This window comes from Bombyx mandarina, chromosome 16 (genome assembly GCF_030267445.1).
Source record: "Bombyx mandarina strain Sakado chromosome 16, ASM3026744v2".
NCBI lineage: Eukaryota > Metazoa > Arthropoda > Insecta > Lepidoptera > Bombycidae > Bombyx > Bombyx mandarina.
The window spans coordinates 12321113-12341108 of NC_143222.1; the positions used below are offsets into that span (position 1 = coordinate 12321113).

Here is a 19996-nt window from a genome sequence, read left to right on the forward strand (position 1 = left end):
AGAGAAAATATTATCTGGATGCTTTCAATAAATGTTCCAAAAAACCGAAAAAGATGTGGAGCCTAATCAACACCTTAGCAACAAATAAACTGAAGAAAAAATGTCTGCTTCCCAAGATCCATTCTACTGAGGGTCGTATAATACAAGAAGATCACATATGTGAATATTTTAACAAGTTTTTCTCAACTGTAGGCACAACCTTGGCCGATAAAATTCCTCAGAAATTTCATGGATATCATACGCATACCTTACCAAATAACTCTGTGACTAATGTTGTTCTACAAAAGCTTGATTTATGTACCCCAGATGAAATTGAAAAACATATTGATAACTTGGACCCGAACACAAGTACGGGGATTGATGGTATTAGTGCAAAGACCCTCAAATGTTTAAAGAACGCTGTATCTCTCGTGTTATCTCAATGCATTAACAAGTGTTTGAACGATGGTATATTTCCTGATAATCTTAAGATCGCCAAGGTCGTTCCAATTTTCAAAACAGGGTCTAGATCTGATGTTAACAATTATCGTCCCATATCAGTTCTACCCATACCATCTAAAATTTTCGAAAAAGTTCTTTATAATCGTCTCAATGAACACTTAACATCACTCAGTTTTCTTTCTGATCGCCAATACGGGTTTAGGCCAAAATCAAATACACTTTCAGCAACGATAGATTTAGTTACTACTATCAAAACAAACATTGATAAGAAAAACATGGTCTTAGGAGTGTTTATAGACCTAAAAAAGGCTTTTGACACAGTCAGTCACCCATTACTGTTGAAAAAACTAGAGAGCATTGGTGTGACCAATTCAGCTTACGAAATATTTAAGTCTTACTTGGAAAACAGGCTCCAGATAGTGAAAATTGATGATCATCAAAGTAATTCTCACCCTATTAACTGCGGAGTTCCCCAAGGATCCATATTGGGGCCACTTTTATTCCTAATTTATATTAATAATATACAGACAGTCGCACTACATTGTGATCTAACACTGTATGCTGATGACACGTGCTTATTTTACTACGGACACTCCATTCACGATGTATTATCCAAAGCCCAGCAGGACCTAGATTTATTATACAATTGGTTTCAGTACAATTTGCTGACTATAAATGCAGCTAAGACTTCTTACGTAATCTTTAAACCTAAAAATAAAATTATTCAGGATTTTGCACCGCTTACTATAAATGGCGAAAAATTACGAAATAGTAACGAAGAAAAATACTTAGGATTAACTATAGACAGCGGCTTGACGTGGAAAGCACACATTCAACATATCCAAAATAAATTGTCGTGTTTAACAGGATCTTTGCGCGGGACCGCCCAGTGTTTTCCTCGTCGAGTCTCTCTCATGATCTACAATTCGTTGGTTAAACCTCATCTTCAATATCTGATTGAGGTATGGGGTAGCACTGCTGACACGAACTTAAAGGAATTGCAGCGAACACAAAATAAAATAATCAAATTATTATTCCACTACGATTACCTGACACCCACCACAAAAGTCTATAGTGAAACCAAACTTATGTCTGTAAAACAACTGTATACCTATAGCACTTGTTTACTAATAAGAAAAATATTACACAAGGAGATACATTCTAAATTGACGTTTACTAAAAAAAAGGAACTTCAAAACTATCGTAATCGAAATGCCGAAAACTTAATCACTACCAGATCTAGAACTAACTATGGACAACGAAATATATCATCTGAGGGTGTCAAACTGTATAATATGCTGCCTTTAGATTTAAAAAATATCAAGTCATTGAATGTATTTAAAAATAAATGTAATGATTATATAAGAAAAAATGTTCCCATAATATAGTTTCTAAGATAAATTTGTTAATAATAATAATATCCATTTATTTCAGACAGTTACATTAATGGAAATGATAGTATTGTTACTTAAGCCTACGTTAATAACTAAAAATACTAAATTCAATTTAAAGTAATTACCCAATTCCATTAATTTAATTTCATTTATTTAACAATAACTTCATATTTATACCTAAATATAAACAGGAAAGAAATATAATAAACAATGAAATGAAAAAACAACGAAATTAACAACCTGCAAACATTTAACCAATGCCACATCCATGCGAACTAGCTCCTTGTGGCGCCAATATCTACCCGCCACCGAGCGGCCGGCCGGCTGGTCGAGGCGATCTGCTGTGGTAATCTACCCTGTTTATACATTTTAAGAAAATAATAATCTTTATAGTTTTTGTTAAATGAATTGTTTATAGCATAGCGTCGCATGTTGGTACTGTAAATTATTGTCATGTACTGCACGATCTGAAGTAATTGTAACTATTTTAATGTTCTCATTTAATCTATGTAATTCTTTTGAGAATAAAGAATATCTTTAACCCGAAAATTATGGTACTCAATCGCTCACAGCTACTACTAAGCTTCGACACTACAGAATAAACAACATGACGTGAACACATAGAACAAGCAAAAAAGACCAAGCCACGGATACAGTCACATATAATTATTCATAAATATTATACAATTTGAAATTTGTGATGCCCCATGTAATTTGAAATTGTTAATATGTTAAAGAATAATTTTAGGTACCGTAAAATGGGGCGATTAGGGACAAATTCCAACTTTATGAGCAATTTTAAGGTAGTTGTTGATGTATATAATGCTATATCAGGATCAAAATGATTGAGTCTTGGGGGCATCTTTGTTGTCTAATTTAAAATTATGCAACTAGCATTCCAGTTTAAGCAAAAAATGCAAAAATAGGTCTAATCCCTATTTACCCGAAAATTGCGGTTAATTGGGACGAAATGAGAAATTTGCTAGGGTTGGCACTACTTTTATTTTTATATATAGTTTTAATTTATTTATTTATTTAGTTGCACCAACAAAGTGATCATCAATAAAAAAAATTGAAAAACTGACAAAAGTACATGGCAGACATCACCTCAATTATAGGTGCAATCGACAGTGCTGATATTTCTATCTGGGTTAAGAGATTAGGTGTGTCGGTTATTCCATGGATTAATCAGATGAATACCCCCACTCTGAACAAATATTTTATTATGTATTACTTAGACATTTTTGTTCACCTTGAGATTTCATTGATCTTGTTACATGTCTCTGCAAAATCGACTTACTTATATTAAATTGCTTATCTATTTCAAATAAAGACTTATTCCCAATTTCGCTTCAAATAAACCAGATTTTTACCAACAAATTTAAAAAATATTGTTATAACTACATAGACAGCCCTACAAACCTGTACCTATTTATACTTAGGTCGTTTCCATTTCACGTATTCTCATCCCAGTTGACCCCTTTTTCGTTGTTATTTGTACCTATGACGTCCCTAATATCCCCAAAAACAACAGATTTTTACATGTATTTTTATTTTATCAAATACATTAAGACCAATAACTACTGAGACTAACCTTTAATATATATGCTGGTTCAAACACTAAATAACGTTTATAAATCACAGTCGTCTTTTATTATTATCAAAGAAATAAAAGAGAGCAAAGTTTCTAGCACTAAAATAATGACCACCACAGGAAGTTAATTTGAAACGCGATTTTTTATAAGTTAGCAGCTATTATCATGCATATTCAGAGTTGTTTTGTGAACTTTCAACATTCTACTATTAAACTACAAAAAATGGAAGATTTTGCAACGAATGTAAAACTTATATTGAGCGTCGAAAGATTTTCCCGGTTTTTTTCCCGATTCGCCTGTCAATCCCTAATCGCCCCATTTTACCGGTACTGAAAAAGTCCTTCTGTAACGAAGCTTGCAATGAATATACTATAGTATAACCTCTGAAGTAGGAAACCTATGGAAATGAAACGTCAACAAAAATTCGTGCCACTGTGACGTCATCTGGCCACAAAACATGGCGGTTTTAGTGCTGCCCAAAAGATTTTAATGTTAGTAGGTTTTATCGATAAACGTTCTTGGCTCATTTTATTTTAAATATTGTGGAGTGAATGTATTTGTAGAATTTATACTATAATAGGAAGTAAGTATATTGTTATGTGCAAAGATGATGTGATTTAGATATTATGTGAAATCTAAGACGAGTTCGTGCTTCAAATTTGCTTAGTAAACGATATGACGATTTTTAAAATTTGCTACACTGATTTTATAAAGTTGTCGTTTGCCGCAAAACATAAAGATATGGCGTAGTACAGTGCCATCTGCCCATTTCTAGCATGCTGAATGTTATCGTATTTTGAGTACGTGTTTTTCTTAGACTATTACAATCTATTTTAATTGTTTTGCTGACTCCGTAACACACTAACCGCAGCGCACCTCAAGGAAGGTACGCCACACCATTTGAATCACTCTCACTTGAGAGAGACTCAAATTTTAAACTTATCAAGGGACCGCCTGATAAAAAAAACACCTACAGAACATTTATTCGTTAATAAAATTACAAACGTCATTCCTTGTGACTTCCTGTCTAAAATCACGTTTCAATCATATTTAACGAGTTGACAATAGTGTTTTACTCACTGCGGAATAAAAGTATTTTATTTAAATAGTTCCGAATAGATTTAGTCGGTAGCCTTTTTCCTGAAATATCTAAGCAGAATGTCTAAATATGTTTAGATGACATATTTTAAAGAGGTATTTATGATTAGTGTCATGATCAATAGATTCCGACCGAAAAATGGTGTCCGATTTTTCGGATGAGGGCTCCATAACGAATTTAAATATATATAGATAATAGTTTTGGGGCATCGACTTTCTTGAGATCCTATAAAATATGTTTTAATTATTATTTTTGTATGTTTTAAGCATGATAAAATAAGAAATTTTATATAAGCAATCATATTAAATCGATATCAAAGTCAATAAATAATGTACAACCCAAAACAGACGGCCGAACTGACGTGACAATGACATTTGGCGCGCTAAACATGGCGGATTTTCGGCCTCATTAGACGGAGACGGAGACATTTACGTATATTCATGTTTCATTTTATGTACGCACTGAAATACTGTTATATTGTTTTCCTGCGAGTTAAAGTGCTGAGTAAGAACGAGATAGATATATGTTTATGTATGTGCCTTCAAAATGGGTGCTATTTATATAAGCAATTGTACGTATAGAACAATATGTCGTGTCCCTACTATATAGGTCTATGAGTATAACCCAATGAGGGTTAACTTCAGGCAGGCCGTCGGTCGTAAAAGTCACGCCCAATCTCTACACTTTGCTAAAAGTACATTTTACAACAACCCCAAATAATGTGGTGTAAAGGCAGAAAGAAGGTTTTAAGAAGAATTTTGTAAAAATTCAAATGCCTCTTTTTTCCATTCGTTGGTATTACGAGGAGGTGTGTAGCTACAAAAAAGAAAGTTAATTTTGTTGTTTTTCCTACCTATTGCTAGTAACCTCAAGGGGTTATGCTACCTTCATCAGATGTGTAGCTGAGTTCACGGGGCTCAGCCACGTCATTTCGGATCCTCCCGATCCACTAACGGTGCTTTTAGGTACCTCAAGCACCGGTCACCGTCCTCGTCGAACCCGTCGCTTGCGACGAAGGGCTCGACGAGTAAATTAACCGGTGGTAGATTCTGCGAAACACGGCTCTTGCTAGGGTTCGTGTTAGCAACGTCGTCAGGTTTGAGCCCCGTGAGCTCACCTACTAGTTAAGGTTCCGATGATATAGCCTCTCAAGGCTAAGCATTAAGGGTGAGACCGATATATTAGTATTCATTATGATATTCGTAATACAGCTTGTATTCGTGTATCGGTAATCCGTCGAATTCTGATATGCTATTATTCCGTATTACTCTATTCATAATATTAGCCAACTCACATCGGTCGGGTTGTATCTATCACTCGAAAATATACTGGCATACGCCGTACGTGTCTCGCGGATATCTGTCTATCACATTCATAACAATACTGCATGAGCTAAGAGTAAGTGAGATAAACTACATGTTTACATATTGAGCAATGAAAATAAGTACATATCATTATGAGTATAAGGACTATTTTTTAATTCAACTTTTTACATGTCAAAGATGCTAGTGGGAATTTTTAAATGCATTACTTTTTAATGTTTGAACCTTCATTTCTTGATTCTACTAAAGATTCTACTCAAGGCAAAATAGTGCATTTTTACATTTATTGGAATAAAATCGGTGAGCTTTATTTTCATAATTTTAATTTTATTTTTTGTGTCCTTTGAATTAGTTGGTTTTAAAACGATGATTTGAAAAACGAAAGTAGGTACGGTAGTTGACATTGTTTACCAATTTCATAAATTAAATTTTTTTTACACAAAATGTAATACTGCCACAACTAAATTAAGTGTTTTTACGTAATAAATTATGATGAAAATATATTTTTGTGGTGGTATTTAATTATCTTCTACGGACTTCTCAAATTTTAAATAAAAGTTTGATTTTTTTGATTTTTTTTATGAAGTTTGATTTGAATCGAAATGACTTTCTAAACAAACGGTTCGTGGATTATAATATTATAGATGTTGTGTACCCACTAGCCACCTCAATACCATGTGAGAGGACTTTTTCAAAAAAAATTCCAAAACTTTTTTCAAAATTTCTAAATATATTTCTGACCGACGTAACAGGCTTTCGGTAGAAAAAGTAAAAAAGCTGATATTTTTATGCACCAATAAGAAATAAATAATATTACTAACTTGTTGTTTATATTAATGTACAATGTTGACCAAATTCTGATTTAATAATAATATTAATTTTAATGTACATAATATTACTTGTAAAATATTTAGTGTGAAGTCTAATTCCTAGATACAATATACTATTTATATTATTAACTAGCTGACCCGGCAGACTTCGTAGTGCCTCAATCGATAAATAAAAGACCTAAGCTTTTGTATATAATAAACTTAAAACAAACAAAAGGAATCCGACGAACGGGGGACACATCAAAGGAAAAACAAAATTGTTATTTTCATTTAATTCCGAGCATTTTCATATTTATCTACCCTTGAAACCTTCTTTGGACTTCCACGAATAATTCAAGACCAAAATTAGCCTAATCGGTCCAGCCGTTCTCGAGTTTTAGCGAAACTAACTAACAGCATTTCATTTTTGTATATATAATACCTTAACTAATACGTGAATATTCTGATATCTTAATATACTTCGATAAAACGGATAAACGAGTTAAAATTAATACGGTACGAATACCGTATTAGGTGTATTAATAATCATTAGCTTATTTCACGAATACCGTATTAAGTTTAACTCGTTTACCCGTTTTATCGAAGTATATTAAGCTATCAGGATATTCACGTATTCGTTATGGTATTATAATATTACATCATGAATATATTAGTATTCGCTAATATTGATAAATATCGGTATTAACCCATCTTTACTAAGCATAGTAATACATACTATTATACCGGTCACTCACATTCGCACGAATACGCAAACCCACAAGTGTAGGACGACATTTGCAAATGATTATGCAAAGTTTCCGCTGCATTCGTGGTTTTTCAAGCTGTGTCGGTTTTTTAACGGACATCAAAGCGCGCGAACCGCGATCCTTCGCGTAGTCTCCCACACATTCGTGTGACCAGTTGCGCCCACGATTGCGAAGGCAACGGACGTTTCGCCATTTTCATAGTTCGTGACGTCTACTATGTAGCGTACCTTCATCATGGATTGGAACAACACCAAGGTGATGGAGTTTATTGAACTCCTGCAAAATGAATCGACCATATGGGACCGTCAAAAGAAATCCCATAAAAACAGAATGGCCGCTAATGACGCCCGGGAAAGAATTAAAAACTCTTTTTCTCTTCAATGTTCTATTGACGAATTAAAAAAGAAGAGAAATTCGTGAGACATTCGTAAACAAGTGTAGGAGGAAGCGGAAACGGATTCGCAAATTGGATACCGAACCCATTTGCACAGCTGATAAGTTTGCGAATGAACGTCTGACAGCCCTTCACATGCGCGCGAATATTCGTACAATGTAGGAATGTTTGCGCGCATGTGAGTGGCCGGCCGCGGCATTAGGATAGTAGTCTAAAATAATAAAACCAGTAACTGTAAAGGGTCTTTGATACGTACGGATTTTAAAAAATTAATGTGATGTTTTGAAGTTGTTTTTAAATTCGTTGTATGTTCTATGAACAATTATCACATCTATTAAAGGCGTGAAAGAAATTTAGTTCTAAATAGGTACTTAATATTATTTACAGGTGATCATAAGTTTATTTAAATTAACATTCTTTCGAAATATTTTGATTAAAACAAGAGCGTCGGTATTCTTGAGAAAACAAGTTGTAGTATCTATCAAGTATCAATTTAAGTTGTATCTTTATGATAGGCTCCAGGCCAATCGTTACGGAATTCAACAACAACGATGTGAAACGATTATTCAATCAATATTTTTGTGAATTATATTAAAAACTAAACCCAACGTTAAGCTAAACCCAAAACCCAATCATGACATGAAGATTACGTTGTCTTTGGTAAAATTGCGCGGCAATTTTAAAAGGATGTGTTTTGTTTCCCTGCCGTTTGAAATACGTTGGAAGAGGTGAAGAAAAGGAAAAGTAAAGTTCAAGAATTTAAAACAACTTTTTATTTACAGTATTGCTAACAAATAAATATGTAGAAAAATACAACATTGAATACATTACAAAATGTTTTCTTACAACGGCGAGCAGTTTTTGGGTCTAAACTTTAGCGTAAATAGGTACCTACCTACATAAAACTTTCAGAAAAAACTGAAAATACAGTGGTGCCCTATCTCGAATTTTAAATTTTATAAAGGAAATGCTCGCGTGGAATTGTCAGGAAGTTGCCGAGTTGGTTATAAACGAAATATAAAAGACGATCAAAGCTATTGTTGTACTTCAAACAAATAAATTATAACAACTAATTACTAAAACTAAATTCCTATTGTAAATTTTACATCTAAAAATCTTAACAGTATTATTTCTGAAGATCTTGAACATTTTCTCATTGGTATCATATTTTTTTTGTTTCAATTGAATAACTTTTTGGCTCAAGTGTTTTAGACCACATTTAGTACTAGATAGGGCCTAACTTGAAAGATGATTTTATTATTAAGTCATTTAAATCTTAATTTTAACTAAACAAAGGCGGTTTCAGTTAAATTTGACAACAAGTTAAATGTATAATGTTATTTGTAAGTATCAAGGACTACAATTACGTACAACATTCGAAATGACACCCTGTAATTGGCAGCACAAAAACTTTTTAACACTGTATCAAAGTACTAAGTTTGAAAATAAATGGTTTGAGGTTCACAGTAATCACCAAAATATGTATCGTACTGTATGTATATTTTTCAAGCACATCACTTTCCAAGCACTGGGTTACCATTACACAAAACAATAGCTTTATTGCCGTTCTACTATAAAAATTGAAGGCGTGGCACTTTATGATTATAATCTACTGTTAGGTGAGTTAGGTAATGCTCTCGTTTGCCTGAGCTCGTCGTGGCTGTAAGCTCTGTTGTCCAATCCTGTGGGTGTCGTTGTTTCTTCCTGTTTCTCAACCGGTCCGTCCATCAGGAACATTGTCAAGAAGAACAGAATGCTGCCTGTTGGTTGAATAATTAATGTCATGTAATTATTTTTTTTAAGCGACTTTATCGCGTATATTTTTGAATTCCAGGGCCTTTGTTGTTTTTTTTTTTTTTGATAATATGAATCTAGACTATTTCTGAAATCAAAATGAACAGCTATATTGTATAGTGAGTATCACTTTATAGTTATTTTATGTTTGACGTAATCGAACTTTAGATTGGGGCTTATCAAAACGCCAATAGCACTTGCTGATCTTTATTTGTTTGTATTCTGTTGAATGCAAAGAGGTTACAAACCAGACATCCTCAGAATCCGCGAAACAGGTATAAATATCTGGGACGCTTCTAATACTCAGTGAATACTCGTTTAGGGCGTCAGTATGTCTACTTGCAAATTCTTAAACGATTAATGAAATAAAATTAAACTTACTGATGGCATAAAATCCGGCATAGAAAATCATGATGGCTTCTCTATAACCGATGGCCTTGGAAACGGGGTCGACCAGAATTGGCAGATTTCCTCCGATGTTGTTCATAACGAAGAGGAAGACGCCGACGGTTGTGGAACGCACGGACAAGGGCACGATCTCTACTAGTACCGCGAACACAATGCCGAACCACATCTCGGCTGAAAACGAAAAAGGAATCAGTGAAGTCGTCGTGGCCTAAAGGATAATAAGACGTCCGGTGCATTCGTGTCGAGTGATGCAGCGGTATTCGAATCCTGCAGGCGGGTACCAATTTTCCTAATGAAATACGTACTAACAAATGTTCACGATTGACTTCCACGGTGAAGGAATAACATCGTGTAATAAAAATCAAACCCGCAAAATTATAATTTGCGTAATTACTGGTGGTAGGACCTCTTGTGAGTCCGCACGGGTAGGTACCACCGCCCCGCCTATTTCTGCCGTGAAGCAGTTATGCGTTTCGGTTTGAAGGGTGGAGTAGCCGCTGTAACTATACTTGAGACCTTAGAACTTATATCTCAAGGTGGGTAGCGCATTTACGTTGTGGATGTCTATAGGCTCCAGTAACAACTTAACACCAGGGGGCTGTGAGCTCGTCCACCCATCTAAGCAATAAATAAAAAAATTGCGTCATTTGCATTGTGACAGGCTTTTGGTATAATCGATTAACTAATATATTAATAAATATGGAACAAATTACGTTAGGTCATCTGGCCCCAAATTAGGTTTCCCTGTGCTATGGGTACCAGATACTGACATACATACTTGTAAACATTTTAATTGATACAGATATAGTAAACACCTTGACAAAGAGTAAACAAACCTGTTTATCACAAAAATGTTTGCCCGAGGCCGGGAATCGAACCCGCGACTTTGGCGTAACATTCAAGGCTAGTATTACTGTACTACCGCGTAAATACTTTCTTATTTTCGTTATTTTGTAGAGCACTTTAATAACTTCGATTTAATTGTAAATGTGTGATATGTTTGAGTACGTCATTAGTTAAGATAGAATAAACGCGACCGCAGGAACTCACCAAAGAAATATGCGAAGGCCAGGGTGATCATAGCCCAAAGCGGGCCGAAGACGACGGACCCGAACGAAGGTAAGGTAGCTATCAGCTGGGACAACGCGAGCACAAGCACTCGGGACCTAATCCCCATTTTCGCTACGTATCTGAAAATATTGGTCATATATTACATAATGGTGGTACGTCGTAGAAGAGAAAGAGGTAATGGACGGATTGCGTGAAAGACGATATGTCTAAGAGGAGAGTGAGCGTAGAAATGGTATATGACAGAGGAGTATGGAAGGAGAAAACATGCTACGCCGACCCCAGGTGACTGGGAGAAGGGCAGGAGAATGATGGTGGCAGGGTGTGATGTGGTCGAGTTAATGCGACGTCCCCGCTCTTGAAGATTGGCAACACTAGAGTTATAGCCAAGCGATTCATCACCGATGATTTTTTTTTCTTAAGCCTTCTTCGAACAATTACATTTCTTAGTGCTCAGGACGGAAGTTTATTTTGGATCGTGCTGGCTATAGAGAAAATTATATATAGAAAAGTATTGTGGATGATTACTCGGTGGACGGCGTGATGATAAAAAGCATTATAGATTTTAAAAAATCCTCAGAGTGACTCAAACAATTCTCAAGCGAATTCATAATTAAATAAACTGTTCTTATTTGACACGTATGAATTTTTTATAAACGAACTTCAATAAAGCATCTGCATCTGAACTAATTTTCTTGAACAGATATTCATTTTCTCCTCGAGTAGTTCTTATTCTTGCTAGTTCCCGCTAAAATTTCTGTCAAAATGCTATGTTTAACGTCAATTTCAATACTTACTTGTCCGATATAATCCCACCGGCGACAACACCAACGGATCCAATGCCGACCGTGACAGCGAACAGCCACCAGCCGAGATCGACGTCGGGGAAGTAGTCACGGTAGTACAGATCGGCATTGTAGGCGAAGCACATACCACCTGGTGGTTAAGAAGATCTATTGATCGTTTTCTGAGGGAGCCGAGACTTGTGGATGTGATTCATTCAAGAATTTAATAATAACATTAATATTGTGTTCTAAATTAAGTAATTTGTAAAACGATTGAATTAAACATTACGTGTAGATTAAATCGTAAGTTGATTGGTAATGCCTTCGATGGATTTTGCTCGTTAAACAAATAAGATATAATGATAGGATACATTGTAAGATATAATAGTGCATTTATTACTGTGTTTTTATTTCGATGTTAATTCTTCGGTTTGAAGTATCTAACGTTGCGATAACTCTAATAGAGACGGTGAAGTTGATCTACTGACAACGGCGCGACGAAACCGCTCGGTAAAGGATCCTCCATTTGTCGTTCACTGAACCACTGAGTTTCTCGCCGGATCTTCTCAGTGGGTTGCGATTTCGATCTGGTAGTAGATTTTGCGAAGCACTGCTCTTGCAAGGGCCAGTGTTAGCAAATTCTCTCCGGTTGAGCCCGTGAGCTCACGTACCGTAGAAAAAAGTATTTTACTCTTTAGGTCATCAAAATTACATTTCGCATTTTAAAAAACTTCGTAATTAGTATCTACAGTAAAGCTATTATAATAATGACTTATCTTATTTAAAAAAACTTGTGTGAAGTTCATTCGTGAAAAATATTAAACCATCAGAAGTGTTTTGTTTTATTCCCGTGCAAAATCCTATAAATATACACGTTTATCTCTTTTTAGTGCCTTATTTTCATTTTCGGCGGTGCTAAAGTCCCAAATAAATTTTCTTTTGAAAAACTATTTAAATTAAACATTATTGGATAATATGATAAACTTCTCGACGAAATACACAAATTCTTCCAAAAAAAAAAACACCACAATAATTTCGTAACACACTTTCACATTCCTAAAGCAGAACAAAGGCACAAGTTTCGTAACTAAATAGCCTTGTTACATTAATTTATCTTCTAACTCTGAAACAGGACAACCGATTATGAATAAATAATAATTTAGCGGTAGGCAGCGGCTTGGCTTTGCCCCTGGCATTGCTGAAGTCCATGGGCGACGGTAACCACTCACCATCAAGTGGGCCGTATGCTCGTATGCCTACAGGGCCTACAATAAAAAAAAAATGCTTGTGGTAAAACATTTTTTTTAAAAACATATTTATAAAACCACGTGGAAAAATTAAGAACGAAAACGGGCTTTTTGGGTCCTCCCATCCCATCCCAATTTTGCTTCCGTAAGTCATAAAGTCATAAAATGTAGGTTGTTTTATTGTTGGTACACACTAGTGAAGAAGAGTGGGTTTCATCCGCGTTTCTATAATGATTATTTTAGTTAATAATAATACCAGTGCAATTACGTACCGATTGGGGGGTGTAACCAGAAAGATGAAGGGTTTTTTGCCTAAACTGTTCCTATGTGTCCCAGATTATCATACTGTTACCTGAACCTATTTATAATAATATGTTTTAACTGGTGGTAGGACCTCTTGTGAGTCCGCACGGGTAGGTACCACCGCCTTGCCTATTTCGACCGTGAACCAGTAATGCGTTTCGGTTTGAAGTGTGGGGCAGCCATTGTAACTATACTGAGATCTTAGAACTTATATCTCAAGGTAGATGGCGCATTTACCTTGTAGATGTCTATGGGCTCCAGTAACCACTTAACACCAGGTGGGCTGTGAAGTCGTTCACCCATCTAAGCAATAAATAAATAAATGTTGTACGCCTTTCAAACCTTTAAATCGAAACGTATGGTTAAGTTCACGATTGTTAAGCCCAGATGGTGAAATAGCACACAAAAATATCTCTCATTTCATTCATATATTTATAAAATTTAGAATGCGATCTAATTATGGATGTCATAAAAAAGATTATGTACTAATCAATGTGCTTAGTGCGAGTTTTTGAACGTTCTCGATAACGTAAAAGTTAACTCAAATTTGTATGTAGTTGGAATTCTTGCCTACGTTTGCCGCTAGGGGCGCTGTTCCAACTGCACACAAATTTGTGTTAACTTTTACGCCATCGAGAACGTTAAAAAACTCGCACTAAGTAAACAGGTAGTTATAATCTAATTTATGTGTATTATCTATGGTTATAATATTAGGTACAGTCACAACAGATCCACGTGGGTCGCAGTGACGACTGAGCTTATAACCCCCCACCGCATTCGAGCGAAAGATTAATAGTTCAATCGGTTCTTCGACCAACGGCCTGCTTCGTTTTAAACCACTCGCAACGCCCATGTTTATTATCTAGGTGCTTACAAAAAGGCATTTGAATTCGACCTTGAGGTTCGTTTGTTGTCAACCTCTTTAGGCGTATGTCGTGACTGGCAGGACATTTGGTAAGGTTATGATCAAACTGGGCGACAATCACTATCAGTTTTGCGTTGTTGTCCTTTTAAACGTGACGTACAGACGTAAGCTGACGGTGTACAGTCTACAACTAATCAGCTGCCCATTTTTGACGTTCAAGTCTTAATAATAATAACATAACTCTTTATTTAACACCATATTATGTACAGAGTAAACTAATAAAACAAATAAAAGTCGGTGATATAAATTGGCGGCCTTATCGTTGAAAACGATCTCTTCCATGCAACCTTGCAGCGAGAGGAATAAGTGAACTGGACGGTGCTATATCTTAATAAACTTACATAAAAATATATACTTATATACACATGTGGAAAATAAATACAATATAAGATAAACTTACATACGATTAAATAATACTTAGTTTGCAATCAAGAAATTATGCTAACGTTTCCTTCACTTAAAACTATGCATGCGTGACTTTATGACAGCAGTTGCTACTTAAGGCAATTGTACACACAGCCATGTTTATATATTTTTTTCCTAGTTAAGCTGATAGTCTTGGGAGGCTATTTCAGCGTAACCTTAGTAGGTGAGCTCACGGGGCTCAAACCGGAGTGATGCTAACACTGGCCCTAGCAAGAGCAGTGCTTCGCAGAATCTACCACCGGATCGGAAACGCGACCCACTGAGAAGATCCGTCGAGAAACTCAGTGTGCTAATGTTTATAACGAAACTAATATTTGGATTTTGTAACGACATCCGATCGAAGTTTACTTTCAAAGTAATTAAGCGAAGTCGTCGTGGCCTAAAAGATAAGACGTCCGGTGCATTCGTATTGAAGCGATGCACCGGTGTTCGAATCCCGAAGGCGGGTACCAATTTTTCTAATAAAATACGTACTCAACAAATGTTCACGATTGACTTCCACGGTGAAGGAATAACATCGTGTAATAAAAGTGAAACCCGCAAAATTATAATTTGCGTAATTACTGGTGGTAGGACATGTTGTGAGTCCGCGCGGGTAGGTACCACCGCCCTGCCTATTTCTGCCGTGAAGCAGTAATGCGTTTCGGTTTGAAGGGTGGGGCAGCCGTTGTAACTAACTATACTGAGACCTTACAACTTATATCTCAAGGTGGGTGGCGCATTTACGTTGTAGATGTCTATGGGTTCCAGTAACCACTTAAAATCAGGTGGGCTGTGAGCTCCTCCACCCATCTAAGCAATAAAAAAAAAAAACAAAAAAAAATTTATTGAGGCTTCATGAATCAAATTGAAGAATCACAATCGCCTTAACGTGCCTAAAGATTCCAATGACAACTTGCAAACCACCGCGCTATAGTTGCGTATAGATAGATACAATTGCAAAAACCACTATGCATAACTTATATAAAAAATATACGAAAAACACGATATGTTTTCCATATTTTTGTGTTAGTTTTGGTTATGATTAAGCCGTACTATCTTATTTCGGATGAGCCCATGGTAATTTACGCTATTATTATTTTTATTTTATTTTTATCCTACCCATGCTGATAGCCGCCGGTCCGGCGTCCCGAGGGGAAGGGTGATGGAAGAGATGTGCTCTGAACTAAACGCTAATACTGGTGGTAGGACCTCTTGTGAGTCCGCGCGGGTAGGTACCACCGCCCTGCCTATTTCTGCCGTGAAGCAGTAATGCGTTTCGGTTTGAAGGGTGGGGCAGCCGTTGTAACTATACTGAGACCTTACAACTTATATCTCAAGGTGGGTGGCGCATTTACGTTGTAGATGTCTATGGGCTCCAGTAACCACTTAACACCAGGTGCACCAGGTGGGCTGTGAGCTCGTCCACACATATAAGTAAAAAAAAAAAATGTAGCACTACTAAATTATACGTAATTAGAGTGAGCATTTTTATTTGTCTTTCAATTTTAATCAGCCTCTTAATTCTAATTTTCGATTTGTTTTCAAAGCAGCGATTTGAGTTTTGATTAATAGGTTACGTATTTAGACGAATTAAAGTTCCAGAATTCAAATCATTCTTTATTATAATGCGCTAAGTAATATTATGTTATGAAGTGTGATTTCCGTTTGGTAAATTTTTGAAGGATATTTTTTAAAATTATGTGCATATTAATTTGTACACTGGATTAAGCGGCGAATACATACGACTCGACTTAAAGCTTGAAGTAACGATTGCATTTCAGCTATTATTTTTTTAATGAGCGTTTAAGCAATAAACGTGGCTCGTAGCGTTAACAAAAACAATGCGTTTGCATTATTTAATTGACAAAAACAATATATCATATTAAAATCTATAACGAACTGGCAAAGTCGTTAACTGTGTGCTTAGTGCGAGTTTTTTAACGTTTTCGATAGCGTAAAAGTTAACCCAATTTTGTATGCAGTTGGAACAGCGCCCCTAGCGGCAAACGTAGGTAAACGATCCCATTCCATAAAAATTTGAGTTAACTTTTACGCTATCGAGAACGTTAAAAACTCGCACTAAGCACACTGCTTTGGATATTTTTACTTGTAAGTTCGTGACGTTTATAAAAATGTTCAAGAGCACCCTCTATGTTAATAGTTAGGTTAATTAATGTAATTGTTTAATGTATATTGTGAGTAAAATTATTTCTTTACATTTATTTAATTAGAGTTTATTTTTTACAAAAACTTACATCTTTTATTTATCGATTGCGGCACTACAAAGTCTGCCGGGTCAGTTAGTTTAATATAAAACTCGTATAAAAACGTACATTTGTGTATTCAGCTTTATCGTGCTCTTAATAATAATTTAATTTGTCCCTGTCTGTTACAAATCACAACATCCTATGGACCTTGCATTTTATTGTTGTACAAGAATTATATCAAAGCCTTTGTTTGGAGAATTTCAAGTATTTAACTTGTAGTGGTAATAGGTAGTGGTTTTTGCAATTGTATCTATACGTAACTATAGCGCGGTGGTTTGCAAGTTGTCATTGGAATCTTTAGGCACGTTAAGGCGATTGTGACTCTCCATTTTGAGTCATGAAGCCTCAATAGCTTTTTTTTATTGCTTAGATGGGTGGACGAGCTTACAGCCCACCTGGTGTTAAGTGGTTACTGGAGCCCATAGACATCTACGACGTAAATGCGCCACCCACCTTGAGATATAAGTTCTAAGGTCTCAAGTATAGTTACGACGGCTGCCTCACCCTTCAAACCGAAACGCATTACTGCTTCACGGCAGAAATAGACGGGGCGGTGGTACCTACCCGTGCGGACTCACAAGAGGTCCTACCACCAGTATTAGCGTTTAGTTAAGAGCACATCTCTTCCATCACCCTTCCCCTCGGGACGCCGGACCGGCGGCTATCAGCATGGGTAGGATAAAAATAAAATAAAAATAATAATAGCGTAAATTACCATGGGCTCATCCGAAATAAGATAGTACGGCTTAATCATAACCAAAACTAACACAAAAATATGGAAAACATATCGTGTTTTTCGTATATTTTTTATATAAGTTATGCATAGTGGTTTTTGCAATTGTATTTATACGTAACTATGGTGCGGTGGTTTGCAAGTTGTCATTGGAATCTTTAGGCACGTTAACGCGATTGTGATTCTTCAATTTGATTCATGAAGCCTCAATAGTTTTTTTTTCGTTTTTTTTTTTATTGCTTAGATGGGTGGAGGAGCTCACAGCCCACCTGATGTTAAGTGGTTACTGAAGCCCATAGACATCTGTGACGTAAATGCGCCACCCACCTTGAGATATAAGTTCTAAGGTATCAAGTATAGTTACGACGGCTGCCCCACCCTTCAAACCGAAACGCATTACTGCTTCACGGCAGAAATAGGCGGGGCGGTGGTGCCTACCCGCGCGGACTCACAAGAGGTCCTACCACCAGTAAAAAATAAACAATCAATAACATCAATAACAAATCCAACCCGCTGTTAATGTAATAAAAATCTGAAACACCGTGAACCGTTTGGCATTGCTGAAGTCCATGGGCGACGGTAACCACTCGCCATCAGGTGGGCCGTATGCTCATCTGCATACGACGGCAATAAAAAAAAAGAACCGTAAAAATTACATCAATTAATATTTATTAGCTACCGTCGCACCAAGCTTAATGGCCCGAGGCAAAGCTTGATCTGGTCCGGAGTTCTGAGTGCTTATTGCGAGTTTTTTAACGTTCTCGTTAGCGTAAAAGTTAGCTCATATTTGTATGGAATGGGATCGTTTGCCTACGTTTGCCGCTAGGGGCGATGTTCCAACTGCGATTTATCGCCCCCGAAATACCCTGTATACTAGATTTTATGAAAATCAATGGAGCCGTTTATGAGATTTAGATTATATATTATTATATATTTATATACAAGAATTGCTTGTTTAAAGATATAAGATAAGATAAGATATGCAGAACAAAACGCCTGTAGGTAAAACAAATTTAACGGTAGGCAGCGGCTTGGCTCTACCCCTGCCATTGCTGACGTCCATGGGCGACGGTAACCACTCACCATCAAATGGGCCGTATGCTCGTCTGACCACAAGGGCAATAAAAAAAAACCCTTTCATAGCAATGAAGGTTTAATGCTGTCTGGTTTATAGTCGCGTATAACATTATTCCTCTTCGTTGTCAAAATCAAGAGAATATCTATAGACTCACCACAATGTCTGATCGAAGCAGCTAAGCAGAGAAGCAGTATCCTGGGCTGGGAGATGACGTGCCAGATTGTGACCTGCGGCACCTTTTTACCAGACTCCAGAGTTGCGTCGTTGCTTTTCGTGTTACCTGGGAAAATTTGAAAATTCTGAGATTGAGGAAAAACGTGTTCCTATTGTTTTTCTTTTTAGTGGGACTCCGGACCGTTGGGGCGGAAATCATTGCGTGATTTCCTAGTAGGTAAGCGAATTGAATTTGAATTTCCGACGGCCCCAAGATAATATGATAATATTTTCCCTTGTGTCATAGATTTTCAGAAATACATTTAATTCTTTTTTTAATTTCATTTTAATTAATTTTTCTAATGAAATACGTACTAAACAAATGTTCACGATTGACTTCCACGGTGAAGGAATAGCATCGTGTAATAAAAATCAAACCCGCAAAATTATAGTTTGGTGGTGGTAAATTACTGGTGGCAGGACCTCTTGTGAGTCTGCACGGGTAGGTACCGCCACCCCGCCTATTTCTGCCGTGAAGCAGTAATGCGTTTCGTTTCGAAGGGTGGGAAGCCGTTGTAACTGTACTGAGATTTTAGAACTTATATCTCAAGCTGGCTGGCGCATTTACGTTGCAGATGTCTATGGGCTCCAGTGACCACTTAACATCAGCTAATAAATAAATAAAATACATAAAGTACAAGTTCCAAATTTAATATTCTCTAATACTGATACAGACTTCGATCTGGAAAGGTCTCTTGGAGCTTATGATTATTATCATTTATTATAATTAGGACCTATGACCAAAATTATATAATACAATTTCCCTTGAAACGGCTAACACCTAATCTGGAATGTTGGATTGTCTGACGTACCTTCTTCACCGATGGTGGTACGTTCAGGCTCCTTAAGCGTGAGGAACGTCAGGGCAGCGATCACCAGACCCACGACTCCAGCTCCGTAGTAGCATAAACGCCAATTCTGTGGGAATTAAAAATAATCATAGTGT

At 36.4% G+C, this 19996-nt stretch overlaps 1 protein-coding gene across 1 annotated transcript in view; it reads right to left on the reverse strand.

Moving 5' to 3' along the window:
* Positions 1-8579: 8579 nt before the first annotated feature.
* The window catches only part of cts (cis, cis-muconate transporter protein), a 49657-nt gene continuing 38240 nt past the window's right edge, over positions 8580-19996 (reverse strand). Inside the window, exons 6-11 of the mRNA XM_028170988.2 lie at positions 19863-19968; positions 18992-19117; positions 11889-12027; positions 11074-11213; positions 9997-10194; positions 8580-9581 (exon numbers count right to left, since the gene is read on the reverse strand). Coding sequence (XP_028026789.2) covers positions 9424-9581; positions 9997-10194; positions 11074-11213; positions 11889-12027; positions 18992-19117; positions 19863-19968 — 867 coding nt within the window. The 3' untranslated portion in view covers positions 8580-9423. The remainder of the gene's footprint in view (positions 9582-9996; positions 10195-11073; positions 11214-11888; positions 12028-18991; positions 19118-19862; positions 19969-19996) is intronic.